The sequence below is a fragment of the Amphiura filiformis genome, chromosome 10 (assembly GCF_039555335.1).
Source record: "Amphiura filiformis chromosome 10, Afil_fr2py, whole genome shotgun sequence".
Classification (NCBI taxonomy): Eukaryota; Metazoa; Echinodermata; class Ophiuroidea; order Amphilepidida; family Amphiuridae; genus Amphiura; species Amphiura filiformis.
The window spans coordinates 65,419,693-65,439,897 of NC_092637.1; the positions used below are offsets into that span (position 1 = coordinate 65,419,693).

Genomic DNA, 20,205 nt, shown 5'->3' on the forward strand with positions numbered 1-20,205 from the left:
GCATAACGGAAAAAGTATGAAAACACCTATGATTCAAACTCCAACTTTAAAACCATAAAATCTTATTATTATATGTCCGACATTTACACTCACGAGCTCTCACGACGGTGCACCTGCTTCTTTTGTTATTCATAGTCGCGCTAAAACTACATCGATACACGTTGAAATCAGCACAATTCACGCCTTTTTGCTATGAAATTAATTTTCTCGGTCAAATATAAAGCAATATTTTTTCCCTTCAGAAATGTCAGTTAAAAACATAGTGCTTGGATATACATTTAAAAGAATCCTGGTGTTAAAATTATAAAGATGTAACTCAAAGTTTTGCTCATTTCAACGCCAATTTTCGATCGTTTGTATCGCCTCATTAAATGACTGAATGAGCCTTGTACAACATTAGATTTCGGTTGACCACCGTTCTGAGAGTTAAATGTTATTAAAGTGTTTTTGACCAAAACCAAAACACGCTTCACATGCATCGTCCACGCCTGGGAAAGAATATAGGCATCAAAGTACGTGTTTTTACAAACTGCCCGCCTACTCCTGAGAGTAACCCTTATTACAAAATTAGCTTATACTTGCACTCCTCGGTCGGTGAGCGATTTGTTTAAAACCAATCATTGGCTAAAAACCAATCATGCTCAGCGATCCAGCTATGTGTTTTCTTTCAAAATAAACAACATAAATATGCTGTCATTATATTGTTTAAGGTCGAATCTTCCAATAGTCTGTAGAATAGTAAACTCAGGGACAAAGATATCACGTTCCTTCGCTGGTAAAATATGATATTTTCAACCAGGTGTATCTACGGAAATTACAGTGCAGTCTAATTATCAACGTTAGGCTAAGTCGAATAAAGCTCGATTGGACTCGGGTCATTGAACACATTAACATTACAACAATATACGAATTTAAGTGTAGTCTAGCATATGTTCCAACCATGGTAACATGTTGTCATGGTAAATGTGCTTTAAGTATCTTATATCGATTACAGAAAGAAAGGCATCAAAAATTAATATAAATTTGGTGAATAATTAGAAATAGTAAATTATCAGTTCCTTGACGACCGTTGTACACATGTTCTGAGCTGATATATATGTACACTGGAAGTGCGAAAGCTCGTTGATGATAAAGGTATAATCACGATGATTTAACCAAAGTCCTGACGATTATGCCAAATTGTTATTACACACATAACACACTACAGCGTTCACGCGATATAGATGTCAAAGAAAGGCTGATCACTCGCATCTGTAAGATTATTATCTCTGAAAAGAGCGGTATTGTATTCAATCTATGTTTGCTGACATACACATGTGATTAGTGCAATCTCATTTTAGTGCAGGGCGATGTACTCAAAAATTGTATTCCTCTATTGCTATGACAGCTAATCTGAATATTACGTCACTTCTACGGCGAATAATCGAGTCAACAAGACTTACAATTTTTGAGTGGGGATGTTTTCATGTCCAATTCTAACCGCATGATCATCCCTAATGATCTTCTAGTGGTAACCTGTTAAGCGTATGTTGTTGTATCACAGGTCATAGTTCAACTTGTTGCATTCAGGTTTGGGCGTGAACATTTCCCCATTCAAAAATTGAAATTCCAATTGATTAGATTATTTTTTTATCATTATATATATTAACAACTATTCAGAGCAATAACGGTGATCACAGAAGCGAGACTTGCCTTAGCAACTAATGAATGCTGATATCACCTTAGCAACCTTTCAACGATGGCTTAATTGTACGCCATATTAGCGTCTTCTAAAATTCATTTAGAATTAAGTATGCATGCATTTGATGCACAACAAGGAAACATTGTTCTTGGAATATTTCGAGTTTTTGAAGAAATTGGTAAGTATTTTGTTGGTTTTTAATGTAAAATATCATTAATTATGAGTATGAGCAGAGTGGACCAGTGGCGTGTCACGGGTCAGATGGGGGAGTAAAGTAAAGTCTTCACACCAGCGGCACAGCCAGGTTTTCGGAAATGTGTTTATTTATATAGCACACTACTGTGTCGCTTTGTGAACCTAGCAAATTATATTTAATTAAATGCTACATGTATAAACAATGCTACTTAACTTTATTCAACGTTGAAGTTTAATGGCTACAATTAAATTTCTGTCAGAAATGGTTGTTTAACATTTTAGGCAACACTACTAGCAAGTTGCATGTGTAAAAAGCACCACGTACCTTTTTAAATTACCGTTTAAACATTGTTTAAAATATTTGGTAAATAACGGGTCTCACAGAGGCGGTGAAATAATCATACCATTGTTTATTTATTATGCACATGAAATTCTAAATTAATATTTGAAGACGTTAAAAAGGCATTTCGTGGTCCACAGCCTCATCCGCCCACTTTCCTCAAAAAAAAGTTGTAATTTTTATACTACTGGAATCATCTGGCTACATAATGTGCATGTATAGAAAAAAATCTTGCAGATGAATTCGTTTAGCAAAACTATTGTCATTGAATTACGTTCTTGGGTACCAGAACGAAACATTGCCTTTGGAACAGTGTAATACACATACTCATGCATAACTCGCAAACGCAAAATCGGAATCAACTGAAGTTTTGGGAATAAGCGTTTTTCGTGGATATCTACTGAAAAATGTCATAAAAAGAGGATGCTAGGATCACGAAAATACTCTTTTAATATGGAATGCAATTAAGCCATCATTGATAGGTGGCTATAGTGCTAGTGGCATCTGCATAAGTTTTAATAGCAATTAAAATTCCTATGGTGTATTCTTCGCTTCTTTGGTCACCGTAAATTGTCCCAAATAATTGATTCTAGTAATTAATCGCTACACTTTTATGTGTGCATATTATGATATGCTGCAAAGAAACATTATGCTTGAAATATTTCAAACATTTAAAACATGACACTTAGACTTTTTGAAGAAAGCTATGAAGAAACGTATTTTGTTTCTTTGACTGTAACTGTAAAACACCGTTATGATCAAAGAGTGATAGAAACCGAATTATCTATCACCACATTTACTTTACGAATGTTTCCTTACGGTTGAACTTTCATGGTTAAACTACTCCATTACGTTCTAACTATAATTGATGTTATTTAAAATATCGTCTGCCGTATCACATGCTGACGTATTTGCAAAATACGCATGAATATATAGAGTAGAACATAACAAACTACATACCAAATGTCTCAAAACTGTTTTAAATGTCGTATATATCACTATGTGATACAGCCGACGATATATTTGTCTTATAATGGACCATATAAAACCCGTGAGGATAGTACCACACCTGATCGGGACATTTATACAATGCACATTAACTAATGTTCAACAACTCTTCCTATACGTCGTACCTTTGTACATTAGCCAACCGTTGTTAATCCGTGATGAATCCACACTATTCCAGTAGCGTATACGCGAACACAAGGTTACGCGTAAGCGTTACGCCTGAGCGCGTAAAATTCGGCATGCCTGGAACTTATGCGTAAATATTTTCTTAATATGTTAAAAGTAACAGCTAAAATTCTTTAGTATTATTTCTGATATCAAAATCCTCGCTCTTCTTGTAAGGTTGAGTGGCAATGGACAAACGGATATTCCGAATGAAAGAATCATGTGAATAAGACGATCTTTAGCTTGTTTTCGTTGTTGAAATGGATTCAACCATGTTCAACCGGACGATGATTGAATCCCTAACTTAACGCTACACGGTATGCTAACTGGCCTCTTAATTACAGTTTTACCAAGAAAATGTATTTTCAAACCTGATCATTTTATAGATTTGTTTTTGGTCTTATCTAGTTTAGTGGTGAATATTAAAAATGTATGTTTGATCCGCACACCTACCTTTAAATGTCAAAAAACTAGATGTATGGTCATTATGTGAAAAAGTAGCCTGAAATATACATTAATATATAAGATCAAGCACAGCATAATATAGACGATGAGATTAAAATAATAGTTCATTTTAATTTACAGGGTGTCCCTGGCAGAACTGTATCATCGTGAACTGTTTTTGGGTACCTTAACGCATACAACAAACGTATCAAAATCACTGGTGATGTTGAGGAACATATCAGCTATCACATACTTTTTTGAATTTTCACAGTTGACCGCTCCGTTTGTGATATAAAAGAATTTTACGAAAGTCCGTTATATTCAATGGCAACAGACGCACCATGCGCTGATGATGCGCGGTGGTTAATCTTAATGTGTTAATCTTAAAAGTTCTTCTCAAATCCCAAGTTAAAAGCCTAATACGGAATTCGGTTGGTCTTAACCCTGGAATTATGGAAACTTTTTTTTTTTTGGGGGGGGCAAGCAATTCATCTTGTTTATCACCAACAAATAGATAAAACTGCAAATGAATGAAACAGGTTGGTCATTTTGGTGATAAAGAGCATTTGTTCTTTTTTCTCACAGATATACTATAGTTGAAAGCTCTTTTAACAAAAGCAATAATGTATACATCAACATATCAAAAATGCACCAAAATATTGACATGCCTGTATATACGAGTGTGATTCAAATAATCATTCCTCCCCTTGATATCTCAGCTTCTGCAAGTAGTAGCCAATTTCATATTTTACATCATTATAACATAGGGTCTTATTTAGTTTGAGAGAAAAATTTAATCAGGATTAAGTGAAAATAATATACATATATTTGCAAAGAAGACATAAACAGACCAAATTGGAATGCCGATTAAATACCATGCTAGTCATTTCAGGTGGCTTAAATTGAACCTGGCATCAGGAAATATATTATGTAAGATGACAAAAAAATCTGTTACACTCCAACGAACACCAGATTATAGCAAATAAAAACTGTAATCGAATTGAATGCTTTTCCAAAAGACATTTATACAGAAATTGTCTTTTTTTTTTTTTTTTTGCAAATGGTTTTAATATATAAATTTCCACACATTTCTAGCTCACATTCTAATGTAATTCAATCAGGTACAATACAATGCGATCCTTGACATGTTTCTATAACAAGGTCTATTTGGTACACGGGAAGCCAAACTGGAGTCAGGGTGACTCTAAAAGCAGAGTCCAGCCACTCTGCGACTCTGTCTAAAATGTCTAAAATGACTCTATATTGGGAGTCATCTGACTCCCTTGAAGAGTCCGTGCATGATGACTCCCAATATGGAGTCATTTTAGATATAGAGTCGCGTAGTGGCTGGACTCTGCTTCTAGAGTAACCCAGACCCCATTTATAGAGTCATCCTGACTCCATTACAGGGTCACTCCGACAGTTCGGAAAAAGCATAAAATAATGATACACATAGAAATACATCAAGATAAAAATTCAAAGTATATACCTACCGGAATAGGAGACTTTACTTTGATTTTCACGCCATATAGGCGATCGTCAGACGACAGGTTTAAGAAATTTAGACTGAACCACCATCCCTTAGGAATGTGAGAATATATATTCCATGGTGTCAACAACCAATCTATTCCGAAATATGGAACTTTGAGTTTATATCATTGAATTTGAGCTTATTCCATGTTAACTTCTAACAAAAAGATATTTCCACTTTATTTAAAGGCAAACACGAATCAATCTGAAAAGATGAAACTCTACAAAGGATCTCTACAGTTACGGAAAATACTACTATATTTATTACTTACCATTGTCGTGTACGTTATATGTGTGGGCATTGGTTTGGACTTCTGGATAACGGATAAAGTAAAAATTTATCGGCATTCTCTCTCTAAAATCAGCCAAAAGTCTGTTGAGGTAAGATACTTACGTATTTGTTTACTTATGTTTTTATATAGGTATTTGTGTCTTCATGTATGTCTTTATTTTCATTAATTTATTTCTTAATTGCAGAGCTGACATTTAATATGGAATATTTCTTCACGAAGGGCCAATACGTATCTAAAAGGGGTCTGCATAAACAATATATCTATTGCGGTGATGGGAGATGGTGTCAAATATTTTTTGATAGAAAATGTGCCTTCATTTACGGTGGTCAAATTAATGTAGTGAATTAGCCTTAAATGATGGATTTAAGGAGAGTAAATTTGAGTTTTGTTGGGGCTGAAATTTCGAAACATTGTTTAATATGATATTATCAAATTGATTGAAGTTTGAGGAGATATTTACTGAACCCAAATACCAACAAGTGTTGATCAGAACTGAAGTACACTTAATTGTAATGTTCCAGTTTTGAATGTGGGAGGAGCTTTTAAAAAAATGGCTCTTCAAAGTGGTATGTAGGTGTTTTTGTGCTGTAAGTTTATAACATTTGACTCCAGTGGGGGACATTCAAACTTCGTACAACTACTTTTAAGAGTCATTTAAAAGACAAAAGTATATTACAAGTGCATTCAGCTGTGACAAATGGTAATCGCTGACAACGTTTAGTAAATATGACTTCAAACCCCAATAAAGTTGATAATAACAGAACAATGTTGCATAACTTCCGAAATTGTGCCCTCCCAACCCCACACCCCACAAAAAGCTCAAATGCAGCCTCCTTAAATCAGCCATTTTAGGTAAATGCACTATATTATAAGCACCATAATGTAAACTTTTTTAAACCCATTTTGTCAAACAATTATTTCTGTTTCTTTCTTTCTTTCTTTCTTTCTTTCTTTTTTTTCTTTTTTTTTTCTTTCAGCATTTCTGTACCTCTTTCTTTCTTTCTCTCCCTGTTTAATTATTTATTTATTTATTTATTTATTTATTTGTTTATTTATTTATTTATTTATTTATTTATTTAATTATTTGTTTATTTATTTATTTATTTATTTATTTATTTATTTTAAATTTTCAGGGTTCGTGGTTCAGGGTTAAATTCTACACTGCCATCAATTCAAACGAAACGGGTATCTTTAGAGGTGATAATGTTTCGGTAAGTTTATAATTAAGGCTGTCAGTACCGAACAATGCTAGTAAGACACACAAAATATTGGTATCCTTTTTAAATATAACAGTGCTGTCAAGTTGAATAAAAATAAGATATGGACATCTTTTCAAAGTTTGCATACAGCCATTGAAGTAGTTACCATGGTTACTGCAGAACATCGAATATGTCATGTAGGCATCCGAATCACTTTTCATACAAAGGTGCGCCATAACAATTACTACGCAGGCCATTTTCAGGTTATCTATATTGATTTATTTCTATTATTAGTAGTAGAAGTATTGCTGTTATTAGTATTGTTATTATTATTGCTTTGGTCAAAATCGTCTAGGTTTTCTTTAATTTGTAAAAAAGGCCTTTGATTGAGATGAAACTTGTACCGCCGTTCCACGATCTGACGATTCGTCTGTGTTTTTTCTTTGATTTGTAAAAGGCTTTTGATTCAGATAAAACTTGTACCGTTCCCCGATTTGACGACTCCGAGCATCCATCTTATGTAACCTGCAAGCGTACTAAGCCTATCAAAGGTTCCTGTGAAACTGCAAACAAAACCTTTCATGCTGAACCAACCCCGACTTGCAGTCATCAAAAAACTTATGACATCTGCCGAATAGTAGTGAGTTAATATAATTTTTCTAAATAACTAGGAATGAGTACAAAACTATAGAAACAATATAATGTATTTTAAAAGTTCATCAGTTTAAATTATCTAAAAAACATTGATAAATGATGATCTATGTATTTCATTGGATAAATACACACTTTGAACTTTGTTTGGAAGATTACTTTTCATAGCAACTATTTCACTTAGAAGCCGTTTTATTCTTGAATCTCCAATGATACTGTAAATCATGGTATTTTCGCGGTATTAACATTTTACGTACTGGAGAACCAGTGTTTCTGCGACATGGTATTTTCGCGAATTCGTACGGTCGTACGTTTCCTTGAAGTCCTATAGGAAAAAAAATCAGGTGCATGCAATTTAGTGTAGTCGCAAAATTCGCGAACTGTCCATGCATGCGAAAAGTTCGTGCTTTTCGGTACTATTTCGCAAATACACTTGCTAGCGGAGAAGTATGTATTCATCATGTTCACGGTAAGCATTATGTTCTGGTATGTCTTGAGCCTGATTCAGAAGTATTTGATTGGAGTTTTAACTTTGACTTATGTGTACTTTTTCCTTCAAAATAGAGCAAAGGGAACTCGCATAAGGTGAACTGTAGCAACAACATTTGCTCGAAGAACATATCAGTAGGAACAATCAATTATGGTACTGGAGCAATGCAGTGGAAGAACCAAGTGAACCTCGCTTCGTTGGAAGACGCTATCCGAAATATCATCAACAAAAAAGAACTAAAAGATCAATTTGGATTCTGTTTTCTTCAATGTACACTTAAAAACAAAACGAATGCATCACAGCTTCTATTGCTGCCGAAGAACTTCTCACATATTGTATGTAATGAAGGTACTAGTTGTAGAGACTTCATCAACGTTAACGTTATATGGTTGGACTCCACGTCTCACAGTCACTTCTATAGATCCATGCCTAAGTCTATTGAGGCGTTACGTCGAATCAAATCAAGTCAGGATGCATATGTGTTTAGTTATAACTTGATGCAGTCAATGCTTGGAGGCACATTCGTCAATACAGTAGCATTCACTTCAGGACAGATCTACTCTCGTAATCATCTGATTAAAAAGAGAGTCCCAATTGGTGATCTGTTTGATATGTTTAACCGTAGAGGTCATCATGTTACATGGATTGATGATCTTTGTTGGACATGGAGCATTAATAAATGTGCGTGTGGTATTCCAACATTTCTGGGAATGGCGACTAATAAACAGAAATCTTTCGTCAGTACGTGGAAAATGTTGCAAAAACTATTATTGGGAAAGGGAGTTGATCAAGTCGATATATCATTAGCTAACTGTGAAATTATGAACGCCAATAATATAACGGACCCGTTTAAAGACACACATCCTATATGTTATAATGGACACTACCAAACACATTATATACTTTCTTACTTAGAAATGTTGCAGCAACAACTGAATTTAGTGAGAAGACCATTCTTCAACTTCTTGGATCTAAATACTGGACATGAAGCCACTGGACGTCGTATTCAAACATTAGATGGAAGTTTCGCTAAGTTTGTAACATCTCTAAGTCGACAAAAGAACACGTTTACACTTATATTTGGGACCACGGTAATACATATGGATCATTTTTACGGGCGACAAAGGAATCCAAGATAGAAATGTCGCACACTGTACTGTTTGCGCTTGTTTCGAATGACTTAAAAGACAAGCTCGGCGTTGACAAAATGAAAGCATTAGACTTAAACCAGCACAGGATGGTCAATATTATGGATCTGCGGCATACATTATTAACATTGGTTCCTGGCATTGACAACAAAACTCTTGCTGTTGGTAAGAAGCTCGATACACATCCTAATGGTTTGTTCTTTCCCATTGATTCAAAGAGATCATGTAAATCCATGGGGATAACACCAATGCGTGGAAAATGCATTTGCGAAGAAGGACGTGTCAGTTATAAAGTCCGCAACGATACAAAAGTCTTAATAATGGCAGATTTTGCACTAGGGCAAATCAATAATAAAATCCAGGACCAATTTATGGCGACTCAAAGGAATAAGAAGGCTGGATTCGGGCACTGTCAGCGTCTTGTTGGAAAATGGATTTCTGAAGTACAGGAAACAGTTATGGAGGTAAGAAATTCCAACGCGCGATGGTGAACTATTCTATCCGACTCCATCCCATATCTCAGGGAATATGTGAAAATGATGGGGGTAAGTTTCGGAATAATTATATTTTTAAAAGTACATTCCCTGATACCTTTTAGGCGTTACATGACTCCACTATTATACCCGTTTTAGGCTATGCGATCCAATCTCCTGGTGTTTTTTTTTTTCGGAAAATTATATATGTAACGTAGTGAGCATAAGCATATTGAACCGCCTTTCATGAAAGTGCTATTCTTGTTTCTATTTGACAATTTTAACAATTCGGACAGTTTTGTGCATGAAACCAAAAACACGTACTGCTAGTTGAAAATGTATAACTCTAAAACGATATTTTTTAATGATATTTACACTGTATCACCATTTTCAGATTCCTCTAGGGCGTGTAAATTGTGCATTATATCATCTTTTTCCTAAACAGATATTTTATAGCCCGATAAAATTGTACATTTCAAGAAATATAGCAAAAATTGCACGTCTATTATAAAATCGCGATTTCTCTCGTTTTCATTAAAAATTTTAAATTTCAATAATATCTCAAGATATCAATCAATCAATAAATAATCGTTTGGGCTTTTATTCCTATGTGTTGTTTTGAAACGTTAAAATACCCGAAGTTAAAACTGTCTAAAGAAAAAACGTTTAACAATTAAACAATTATTATTTTAAATCAGGTTTAATGTCTTTAAACCGGGTTGTTTAATGTACCAAAGTTGCATGCAAACCTTTTTGCTACTTTAAAAAGGATGATCTGCAGATTTTAGAAAAAACACACACAAAAAACAAACACGTCAATTATCATATATGTGAGTATAGTACTTCTACTAAAAACGTCCAATCTTTAAAATCTAAAAAATCTGAGAAAGCTAAATATATGTAGAACTTAAATTGCAAAACAATATGACCAATAAACATGCCCTTCATACCTAAAAAAATTCATCTTTTCCGGTATAGATCATTCTGGGACACCCTGTATGTATATCAATATCATGAGAAATATTAGGCCTAAAAATAAATACATAATTTGAGCTTAGAATTTCATCTGAGACTAGCATATAAACCGTGCACAGCGTCATCATCCCTATATCTTCATGTCAAAATTGCCGTGATAGTACGGCAAATCCTCTCGTTTTTCAATAGCTACGCATGGCGATTTTGTTCGAGATAGGCCGAGCGACTCAGGCTAAGCATAGTACCACTATCATATGAGATACCATCAAGTTCTATTCTACACGTTATTACGATTTGCGCATGCTCTTGTATCCCATATGGTGTTGCCATTACAAGGAAATTCGATTTGTTTTCAGGTAAAACCCAGGTTTTTGTTTTTAATACACTAATTTGAAATTAAATACACTAATTAGCGGCCATTGCTGTTTGCTCTGGAACATTTTTACTGCATTTTTGGCTTAACGATTTTAAAATCATAAGTTAAAATTGTGATATATTTAATTTTGAGAATTACAATTATATAAAGGAACACATTTAACCCATTCACCTAAAATCCAGGTGCTTGTATTATAATATTCGATCACACGTGTATATCACAATGCATATGTAAACTTTCTTTATCTATGTCAATAATAGAATATTGATTTCACAAACGGAGTATGGAGCTGTATGAAAAAATATTTATAATATAGGGTGTTGACACTGTGCCGTGTTAAGTCCACCAACTCATGTATCTGATTTCCCTGTATATTGCAATGTTATAGTTTCAGTTGGGTGATATATTACAAAGCCATAACGCATATTAACATTACTGTGTGGGCTTTGTTCCGAAATGAGAACAATAGTTTGCATATTGTTATGTAGAATTGTTATGGTAAATAATAGTACAACTCATTGTTGCTAATGTCAAACTTGTCAAAGTGATTGTGATTGTATGAGGAGATCATGATCATAGTGTCCGCTTCATTTACCTACGTCATCAGCCAAACGGGGGAAGAACGCGTACGCTTCAAACGGGAGAAGATCACGTACGAGGCTGAACTTTACCCATACAATTTCTCCTTTTTCAGGAGAAATACGCATAAAAAATGCAACGAGTGTCAACTTGTAATATAATAATTATTCTCTTCGTATAGAGATCAACTTGTTTTTGCAATAGACCTGACCTTTAACGGATACACTAACATGATTGTGGGGAAATCACTGCTGCAATCACTGCTTATCTACACATTCATACACACACACCCACACCCCTACGCGCACACACACCAGTCCCACTCTATGGGCGGCCATGAGGGCCAAAAGGGTCTCAAAACCACACAAGGGTCTCAAAAAACACACAAAGGTCTCAGAAAGAAACACACAACAAGGTCTCAAAAGTATAATAAGGTCTCAAAAACACAGAAAGCTCTCAGAAACAAACACACAGTAATGTCTCAATAGCACAATACGGTCTCAAAAACAGAGAAAGGTCTCAGAAACAAACACACAACAACGTCTCAATAGTATAATTAGGTCTCAAAAACAGGAAAAGGTCTCAAATACAGAGAAAGGTCTCAAAAACATAGAAAGGTCTCAAAAACAGAGAAAAAGGTCTCAAAAACAGAAAGGTCTCAAAAACAGAGAAAGGTCTTAAAAACAGAGAAAGGTCTCAAAAACAGAGAAATGTATCAAAAATAGAGAAAGGTCTCAAAAACAGAGAAAGGTCTCAAATACAGAGAAAGGTCTCAAAAACAGAGAAAGGTCTCAAAAACAGAGAAAGGTCTCAAACACAGAGAAAGGTCTCAAAACAGAGAAAGGTCTCAAAAACAGAAAAGGTCTCAAAAACACGTTATGGACTCAAATAACACGTTATGGTCTCAAAAACACGTTATGGTCTCAAAAACACGTTATGGTCTCAAAAACACGTTATGGACTCAAAAACACGTTATGGTCTCAAAAACACGTTATGGTCTCAAAAACACGTTATGGTCTCAAAAACACGTCAAGGTCTCAAACCAGGTATTACAACCGACCGTTATATGTGCAGTACCGCATGCAGTACTGCACACATCCGCTTGCACATCCGCATGCGGAACTAAGCATGGGGAATTGCAATATTTTTGGTGTATTTCCGCATGGGAAACTTCAATATGTTTGGTGTATTTTCGCATGGGGAACTGCAATATGTTTGGTGCATTTCCGCATGGGGAACTGCAATATGTTTGGTGTATTTCCGAATTGGATGTATTAATCAAAATTATGTTGCATTTTTGTGAAAGTTTAAGTCAAATGTCTATGTGCTTTGACATGCAGTGAATAGGCCTTTGCGTCATATTAATAGGCATTTCATCATGCTAAATTAAATTACTATGTCGCACTGTCGACACGGGGAAGGGGGAGTCTAAGTTAGAGTCATGGGATCTGCTTGGAATGTGTCCCCGGAACAGTGACGTAGATTTCTTTTTGACATGGGAGGGATGGGTTTTGAAAGATTGTCTTGAAGTATAGTGAATCCAGCACCTTTTGGCGACAAAAGAGGTTTATGGTACAAATGTAAACGACGCGTGCAAAAAAATATGGCATAAGTTGAAGATAAACTGGTGACATATGGTACAAAAGTTCCCCCAAGTTGACCTGTGACAACGTGGTGTTGCCAGAGGTCGTGGATCTTGAGTAGTACTTCTTAGAAATGTTCTTGACGACAGAATTGAAAGCCCCAGCCAAGTTATGGCGCAGACCGCCTCCCTTGTTTAGTGAAGGTTATTCTTTCTTGCCGTTATTATTGCTTCTTTGAAGCCTCTCAAATAAATGTGAGTCCAGTTGATCAGTTTTATGTTTAATTCAATATTTATTAAACCTGGATGAATGACAACCTTCACAAATGAGGTTAATTAATAACTCTCAGAAGTAGGCCTACTTTACCTTTTCATTCGGGGGGCAAGGGTTCAAACCCCCTAGTTACGCCACTGGGAACTACATATACGCACAAGACGAGATGAACAGTGGGTAATAGTTTATATTTTTCATTGTAGTCTTGCCGAGGAGAATAATTAAATGAATGTCGCATGTAATAATTACTGTCGTATGTCCGAATGTAGATATGAATTTATTCAATTCAATATTAGGCCTACTATCGTTTTATTTTTCGTTTCATTTGTTGTAATTAAAAGAAATTATATCTTGGAAAGTCTTGTCCGAAAGGCCGGTTTAGTATAGAGGCCTATAATATTAGTATTGAATGAAATTAATTTTTATTAAAATAAATTTTACACGCCTCTTAATGATGACTATTATAATAATGATCACCGCATGCAGAAATGCAAGTTGGGATATGTAGTTCCTCATGCGGAAGTGCGTGACGGAATGTGCAGTTTCGCACGCGAAACTGCAAGCTGATGTGTGCAGTACTGCATGCGGTACTGCACATATAACGGTCGGTTGTAATAACCTGGTTTGAGACCTTGACGTATTTTTGAGACCATAACGTGTTTTTGAGACCAAAACGTGTTTTTGAGACCATAACGTGTTTTTGAGACCATAACGTGTTTTTGAGACCATAACGTGTTTTTGAGACCATAACGAGTTTTTGAGACCATAACGTGTTTTTGAGACCTTTTTCTGTTTTTGAGACCTTTCTCTGTTTTTGAGACCTTTCTCTGTGTTTGAGACCTTTCTCTGTTTTTGAGACCTTTCTCTGTATTTGAGACCTTTCTCTGTTTTTGAGACATTTCTCTGTTTTTGAGACATTTCTCTGTTTTTGAGACCTTTCTCTGTTTTTGAGACCTTTCTCTGTATTTTGAGACCTTTCTCTGTTTTTGAGACCTTTCTCTGTTTTTGAGACCTTTCTCTGTATTTGAGACCTTTCCCTGTTTTGAGACCTTATTATACTATTTAGACATTGTTGTGTGTTTGTTTCTGAGACCTTTCTTTGTTTTTGAGACCGTATTGTGCTATTGAGACATTACTGTGTGTTTGTTTCTGAGATCTTTCTGTGTTTTTGAGACCTTATTATACTTGTGAGACCTTGTGGTGTGTTTATTTCTGAGACCTTTGTGTGTTTTTGAGACCTAATTGTACTATTGAGACCCTTGTGTGATTTTGAGACCCTTTTGGCCCTCATGGCCGCCCATACCACTCGCTTACTGCACGTGCAGCACACGACATACCGTGAGACCACAAATGGCATACATTTTCATGCTTTGAACTCCCGGTTTGGACTTAAATGTAAAACCGTTTTTTTTTCTCTCTCTCTCTTATCTTTTAAGAACATTACACAAACGGAAATGAATATCCACGTAGCAGCCGGAACCAATGCTCCACAGTCAGAGGACGCGTTTAGTGTAGTCATCCACGTGTCTGCGGTGTCTCATAACCATGGTAACAGCTCAAACACAACTTTGATTGAACTTGTCGATTATAACAGAATAAGTACATACGCCGTGTATGACACATGTAGAGATATGGGTGTTGATGGTACTCTCTGCGTTTGCTCACTATCTGAGGAAACTGATGTAGAGGAGACACATGTTACCAAGTATTGGCATAAGATACCGCACACTGTATTCGGCCATCCATCAACAGTGGTTAGTTTAAATGATTGTTTGTTCATATATGAGCGCAGAACACATTTTGGGTTGGTTGTAGAGACATCATGTGACTGCCGTACTAAGAATTTTCAAGTATATGTTTCAATAGTTAATCATGTAAATGTGGTGTACTCAAACCTACTCCCTTTAGTGGCAAGTATTAAATCCGGAATGATGTCCTTTGTAGCTGCTTTTCAACAACATGATCCTACGCAGAGTTGGATTTTGGACTATGACGTACATTTTATGGAAATACCATAAACAGATGGTACGCTAAAAGGCCCTAAATTGATTGTTTCAAACGTTTTGAAAAAAAAAGTTTAAGACACATTCAGTGATCCCAGCGCAAGTGTTAAAAAAACCACTGAAATTGATTATAAATTGCTTAAAAGTGAAGGATAAGTCTTTAAAATTGTCATTTGGGATTTTTAAATACACGTAGTCAATTTATATACTGTCAGTATATAAATTACAGATTGATGTAAATGCCTTATTTTGTCTTAAATACTTTGCTTTCGGCTGAACCACTAGCAGGCTTAGGCATTGAAACATCTATCACATGAAGAATTATTCGCTATTAAATCAGTAAAATGATTACAAAGTTATACGTCAGTATGTAAAAACATGAAAACGTTGCACCCTAACATCCGTCAAACATCCGTCACTATGTCTTGCGTCAATATCGTGCACGCTAATCTGGTCGTTCGTGTTGATCTATGGGCATCCGTCACACATCCGTCAGTATGTCTTGCGCATAAAAGTCGGATCAAGGAAGGACTTCGAAGCATCCGTCAGTTCTTTACGCTTATTATTAAACGCTTTTTTCAAGATAAAACCAACTCGTCACGAGTGCCTACAACATACATGACATATTGTATTTGGGTATTTACTCCTGATCTTACTAGTTCTCACTCTCATTAAATAGATAGTCACACCAGCTGTAACTTCTTTTTACAAAACGCCAATGATTGTATTCAGTTTTTACCAATTTACACTGTATTATCTGTCAACTTGAAGCCGCCTCTAAAAGCCTCTAAAAATCTTTTGATAATCTTTCAATAACCTACTCATTAAAAAGGATCATATTTCCATTTTTTATTACTTAACAATCCCTTTTATATTGGAAAGTTTTGAAATAATGTCTCTAAATAATTGCCGAATCAACTCGAACCATTCAAAATTGATTAAAATGATATTTTACTCAAATAATGATCCATTGAATATCTGCTCTACGTAAACGTTTTTGGTTTATACCCAGTTATCAACATCCGTCAAGAAATAATGTAGGTTTCAATGAACAATACTGAATTACGAACGTTCAAATTGAAAAATCATGTTTTTACATAGTGACGGATGTGACAGATACGCCATACAATTTAGTTGTTTTTCCGAGTAAACGGCGTTTTACATAGTGACGGATCTTAGATACGTCACTATGTAAAACGTCGGGTAATGTCATATATCAACATCCGTCATTTGCATAATTAATTAAAGCAAACTTGAGCTTCAAATCTTGGTAATATTATTCTGTCGGTCGGACATCCGGGCTATCTCTAGTCTCGGGCCCAAACTGCATGTGGCTCACGGTTTGTTGTGAACAACAGAAACCGGCTGTGAAGGAGGCTACATAGCGATGTTGCTGGAGTGACCCTCAATTTCGGAAAAAACAACACTCGACCATTGAATTTAATTTTAAGTTTGTCAGTAGGGGCCTATATAAACGGTAAATCAAGTAAGTTTCTTCCACTCTGAAGACTTAGAAATGGTTGTTTGATTCCACTGACTATTTGCGATCGAAATTTACATAACACCAATGACAGAAATCATCAACAAAAATCGAATGTTTTCACTCGACCGTGAGTCGCATCATCAACCGGAAGTGACGTGGCACGGACCGACAGAATACTACTCACTATTTAAAATACATTGGCCAATTTTCATAAAAATGACAAAAATCAACATCTGTCACTATGTAATGCACCCGACGAATTGGGTCAAATATCAAAATAAACTGGTCCCAAAAAGTAACTTACCAGGTAAGAAATTCGTCTGTCAAGTTCAAACGACAAATCGTATTATACTGAATAGCATATGAGTGGAAGCGGTGTACATTTACGCGGAGTTTGACACCTCATTTGTCGCAAACAGATCAAAACTTTTGAAGTTATGCTCATTTGAACAAGCCTACTATCAAATTTGAAAGTTGCAGGTCCGCCCCAATGAATTCACACAATAAACAGACACATGAAAGGATGTTCAGAACTTTGATCATTCTTCATCCTCACAAGAAGCAATAGGAAAGTTAGTCATGCAAAGAAGAAGAGGAGAGCACTGATTGCACCTGTATACTGCCAACCATCTCAAGTGGTATGAGTGCAACTTTCATTTCAGTGGATAGGTTCGGTTAAATAAGCATAACTTCAAAAATACTCATCCGTTTGCAACAAATGAGGTGTAAAAATTCGCGTCAATTAACACTGCTTCCACTCATATCCCATTTAGTGTAACACAATTTGTCGTTTGAATTTGACAGACAAATTTCTTACCTGGTAAGTTTCTTTTTTGGAGCAGTTTACATTCCAAAATGCCTATTCTGTCACAAATAACATAGCAGAGTCAGTGATATCAGTTACATAACATTTATGCTTTGTTTTTATACCCAAAGTATATGGATGGGTTGTCTCAGATTGGGGCATTAAGGGACCACAAATGACACGTGATATTGACGGACCCTGCACTAGAATCGGTAACTGTTTTGGAGGTAAAACGTGGCGACACATAGCACGACTGCGTGCGTAGTCTATGACCACTGCATTTCTAATTGATTTTGAGTAGACGGAAAATGTGCAGTTTTCATGCTATTTGTCCAGATATGTATTGTAGTCAGAGGATGATTTAAGGAAGCCCCATCATGCACTGTAAAAGTGTTATCACTAAAGTTTCAACTGCCACTTTACTTTTCAAATCCAATTGAACTCTGTGCAAAAGATGTTGTTTTAGAATTGCCCGTGTGTCATTATTACTTGGTCGATTTCAGATCTAAAGTGATGTATGCATGAAGGATAATTCACACCTTCCGTAGATAACATAAAATGTGAAATCGACCAACCTTTGGAAGGTGTTTTTATTGTAAATATATCTGTCCAAAATCAAATTTAACCATGCACGTGTGTATGCAGTGGGCGGGCAGTGGTGTCATGTTCACTCACACAGCTGTGCTAACCGCAAGACTTGCTGGGAAGTGCTTAAATCATCCTCTGTGTTGTAGTCAAGCTGTGAAGGCATGGTTTTCATCGGGGTTGGGTACTTTGGTGGTGAAGTGCGTGCAATATTATGAGAGGGATTTGGAGCTAGTCGTGTATTTCATGCATTGTTGTATGTGACATGTTGTTTGTTTGTTGGTATGGGATGTTTATGAATAATAATTACGCGATTTGTTGTAAGCAATAAATCCACATGTCTCTTATGAAATCAATTAACATTTTCTCTTTTAATAATTCCAAATAGTTAAATGTCTTTTATATTATGTGTTCATTAAAGTGTACTTCAGCCATTTGGCTTCCACTAATTGTGTGTGATATGACTACTTGAAACCTAACGGCCTAGGGGTTTTTTGGTGATGGGAAGTGAAAGAAGGAAGGAATAAAGAAAGAAAACAAAGAAAGAAGTTGTTTGTGCTGGGTGGGATTCGAACCCGAGACCTCTCGCATGCCAAGCACTGGGTCGACGACAATTAGCCACGGGTTTTGGGCTTGATAATTTTTGATATTTAACAGTATCTGAAGAACATTCTAAATCTAATAATATGTACTGAAAATGCATGTAGCTGGGATGAAAATCTTCAATATAAAAGGTTAACATTTTCAATTGATCGTCGGCTTTTAATCCCAGCTATACATACTTTAAGTACACGTCACTAGGTTAAGAAATTTACTTCGAGGACTGTTAAATATCAAAAATATCAAATTTTAATAATTTGTTATAAAATATGTATTATATCGCGAATTTACAAAAATCAGAATTATTTGATATCAGAAGGACATTCCTCGAATTCAATTCGCAATGTCTGGTGTGCTCTCATGTCCCATAAAAATAATGTCGAAACGTTCACACCAGAGCCCTTAAGCTAATACAATGTGTCTTTTCGCCAGCCCATTCGGGGCTGGTACCTGTTTCAGGTTTGGGGTCAGTTTTCTCAAGAGATTATATTTTAGTGGTATTGGAATGATTTTTTTTTTTTACTTTTTGTGGTTAAATTTTTTTAAATATTTTAATTCGATTTGTTAGGAAAAGTAAGTATGTTTTGCCGTTTCAACGAATGAAAACGAGTGAGTATTACCAAAGTTATGTTTGAATTAATATGACTTTAAAAGTTTTAGGTATAGGCCTAAAATGTAACAATAATAGTTAATATACAGCATCATATGGTCAGCAGAAGAAAAGTATGTCATTTCAGTGTCTTTGACCCGGGGTCCTTGACCACTGAACAGCGTGATATCACAGATGTGGTGATATCATGTTGATAACAGATCTAAGAATCAAAATCTTCATCATATGGACCATATTGATGTCAAAGTAATTATCTATCCTATCCTGTGTCGTTTTATGGATAAAAATGACTCAAAATGCTATTGATGAAATAGTTGCTATCATGAACATCAGTTTTGCCTTTTCAACGGGAAAAATCCGATGCAAAATAAAGTTTTTAGGGCCTAGCTATAATATGGGCATAATTTATGCATGTAGGCCTATAGTATTGAACAATGTACCCATTTGACATGCACTTATAGATAAATAAATTGTCTTACTTTATTAATTTAATAACTTCTATGTTATAAATAAAATGACACATAACGTAAGTGAAGCTACTTTCTATCTTTTTTATTTGATTCATAAACTTACAGTCAAAACACACAAGAGTGAAGATTGCAGTGAGTAATCAGTCCTTTATAAATGTTCTTGCCACCATCTATCATATAGTAAACTATACATTGCGAATTAATATCAAATTATTTTAAAATAAAAAATGTACATGTAAGGTGAGT

General features: G+C 35.4%; 1 protein-coding gene across 1 annotated transcript; it reads left to right on the forward strand.

The window, feature by feature from the left end:
* Positions 1-1,796: 1,796 nt before the first annotated feature.
* Positions 1,797-16,860, forward strand: LOC140163180 (uncharacterized). Its single transcript, XM_072186565.1, has 6 exons — positions 1,797-1,859; positions 5,553-5,744; positions 6,790-6,867; positions 7,313-7,495; positions 8,071-9,608; positions 14,840-16,860. The coding sequence occupies exons 1-5, from the start codon at positions 1,797-1,799 to the stop codon at positions 9,133-9,135; spliced, it is 1,581 nt and encodes a 526-aa protein (XP_072042666.1). The 3' UTR covers positions 9,136-9,608; positions 14,840-16,860.
* Positions 16,861-20,205: the final 3,345 nt, after the last annotated feature.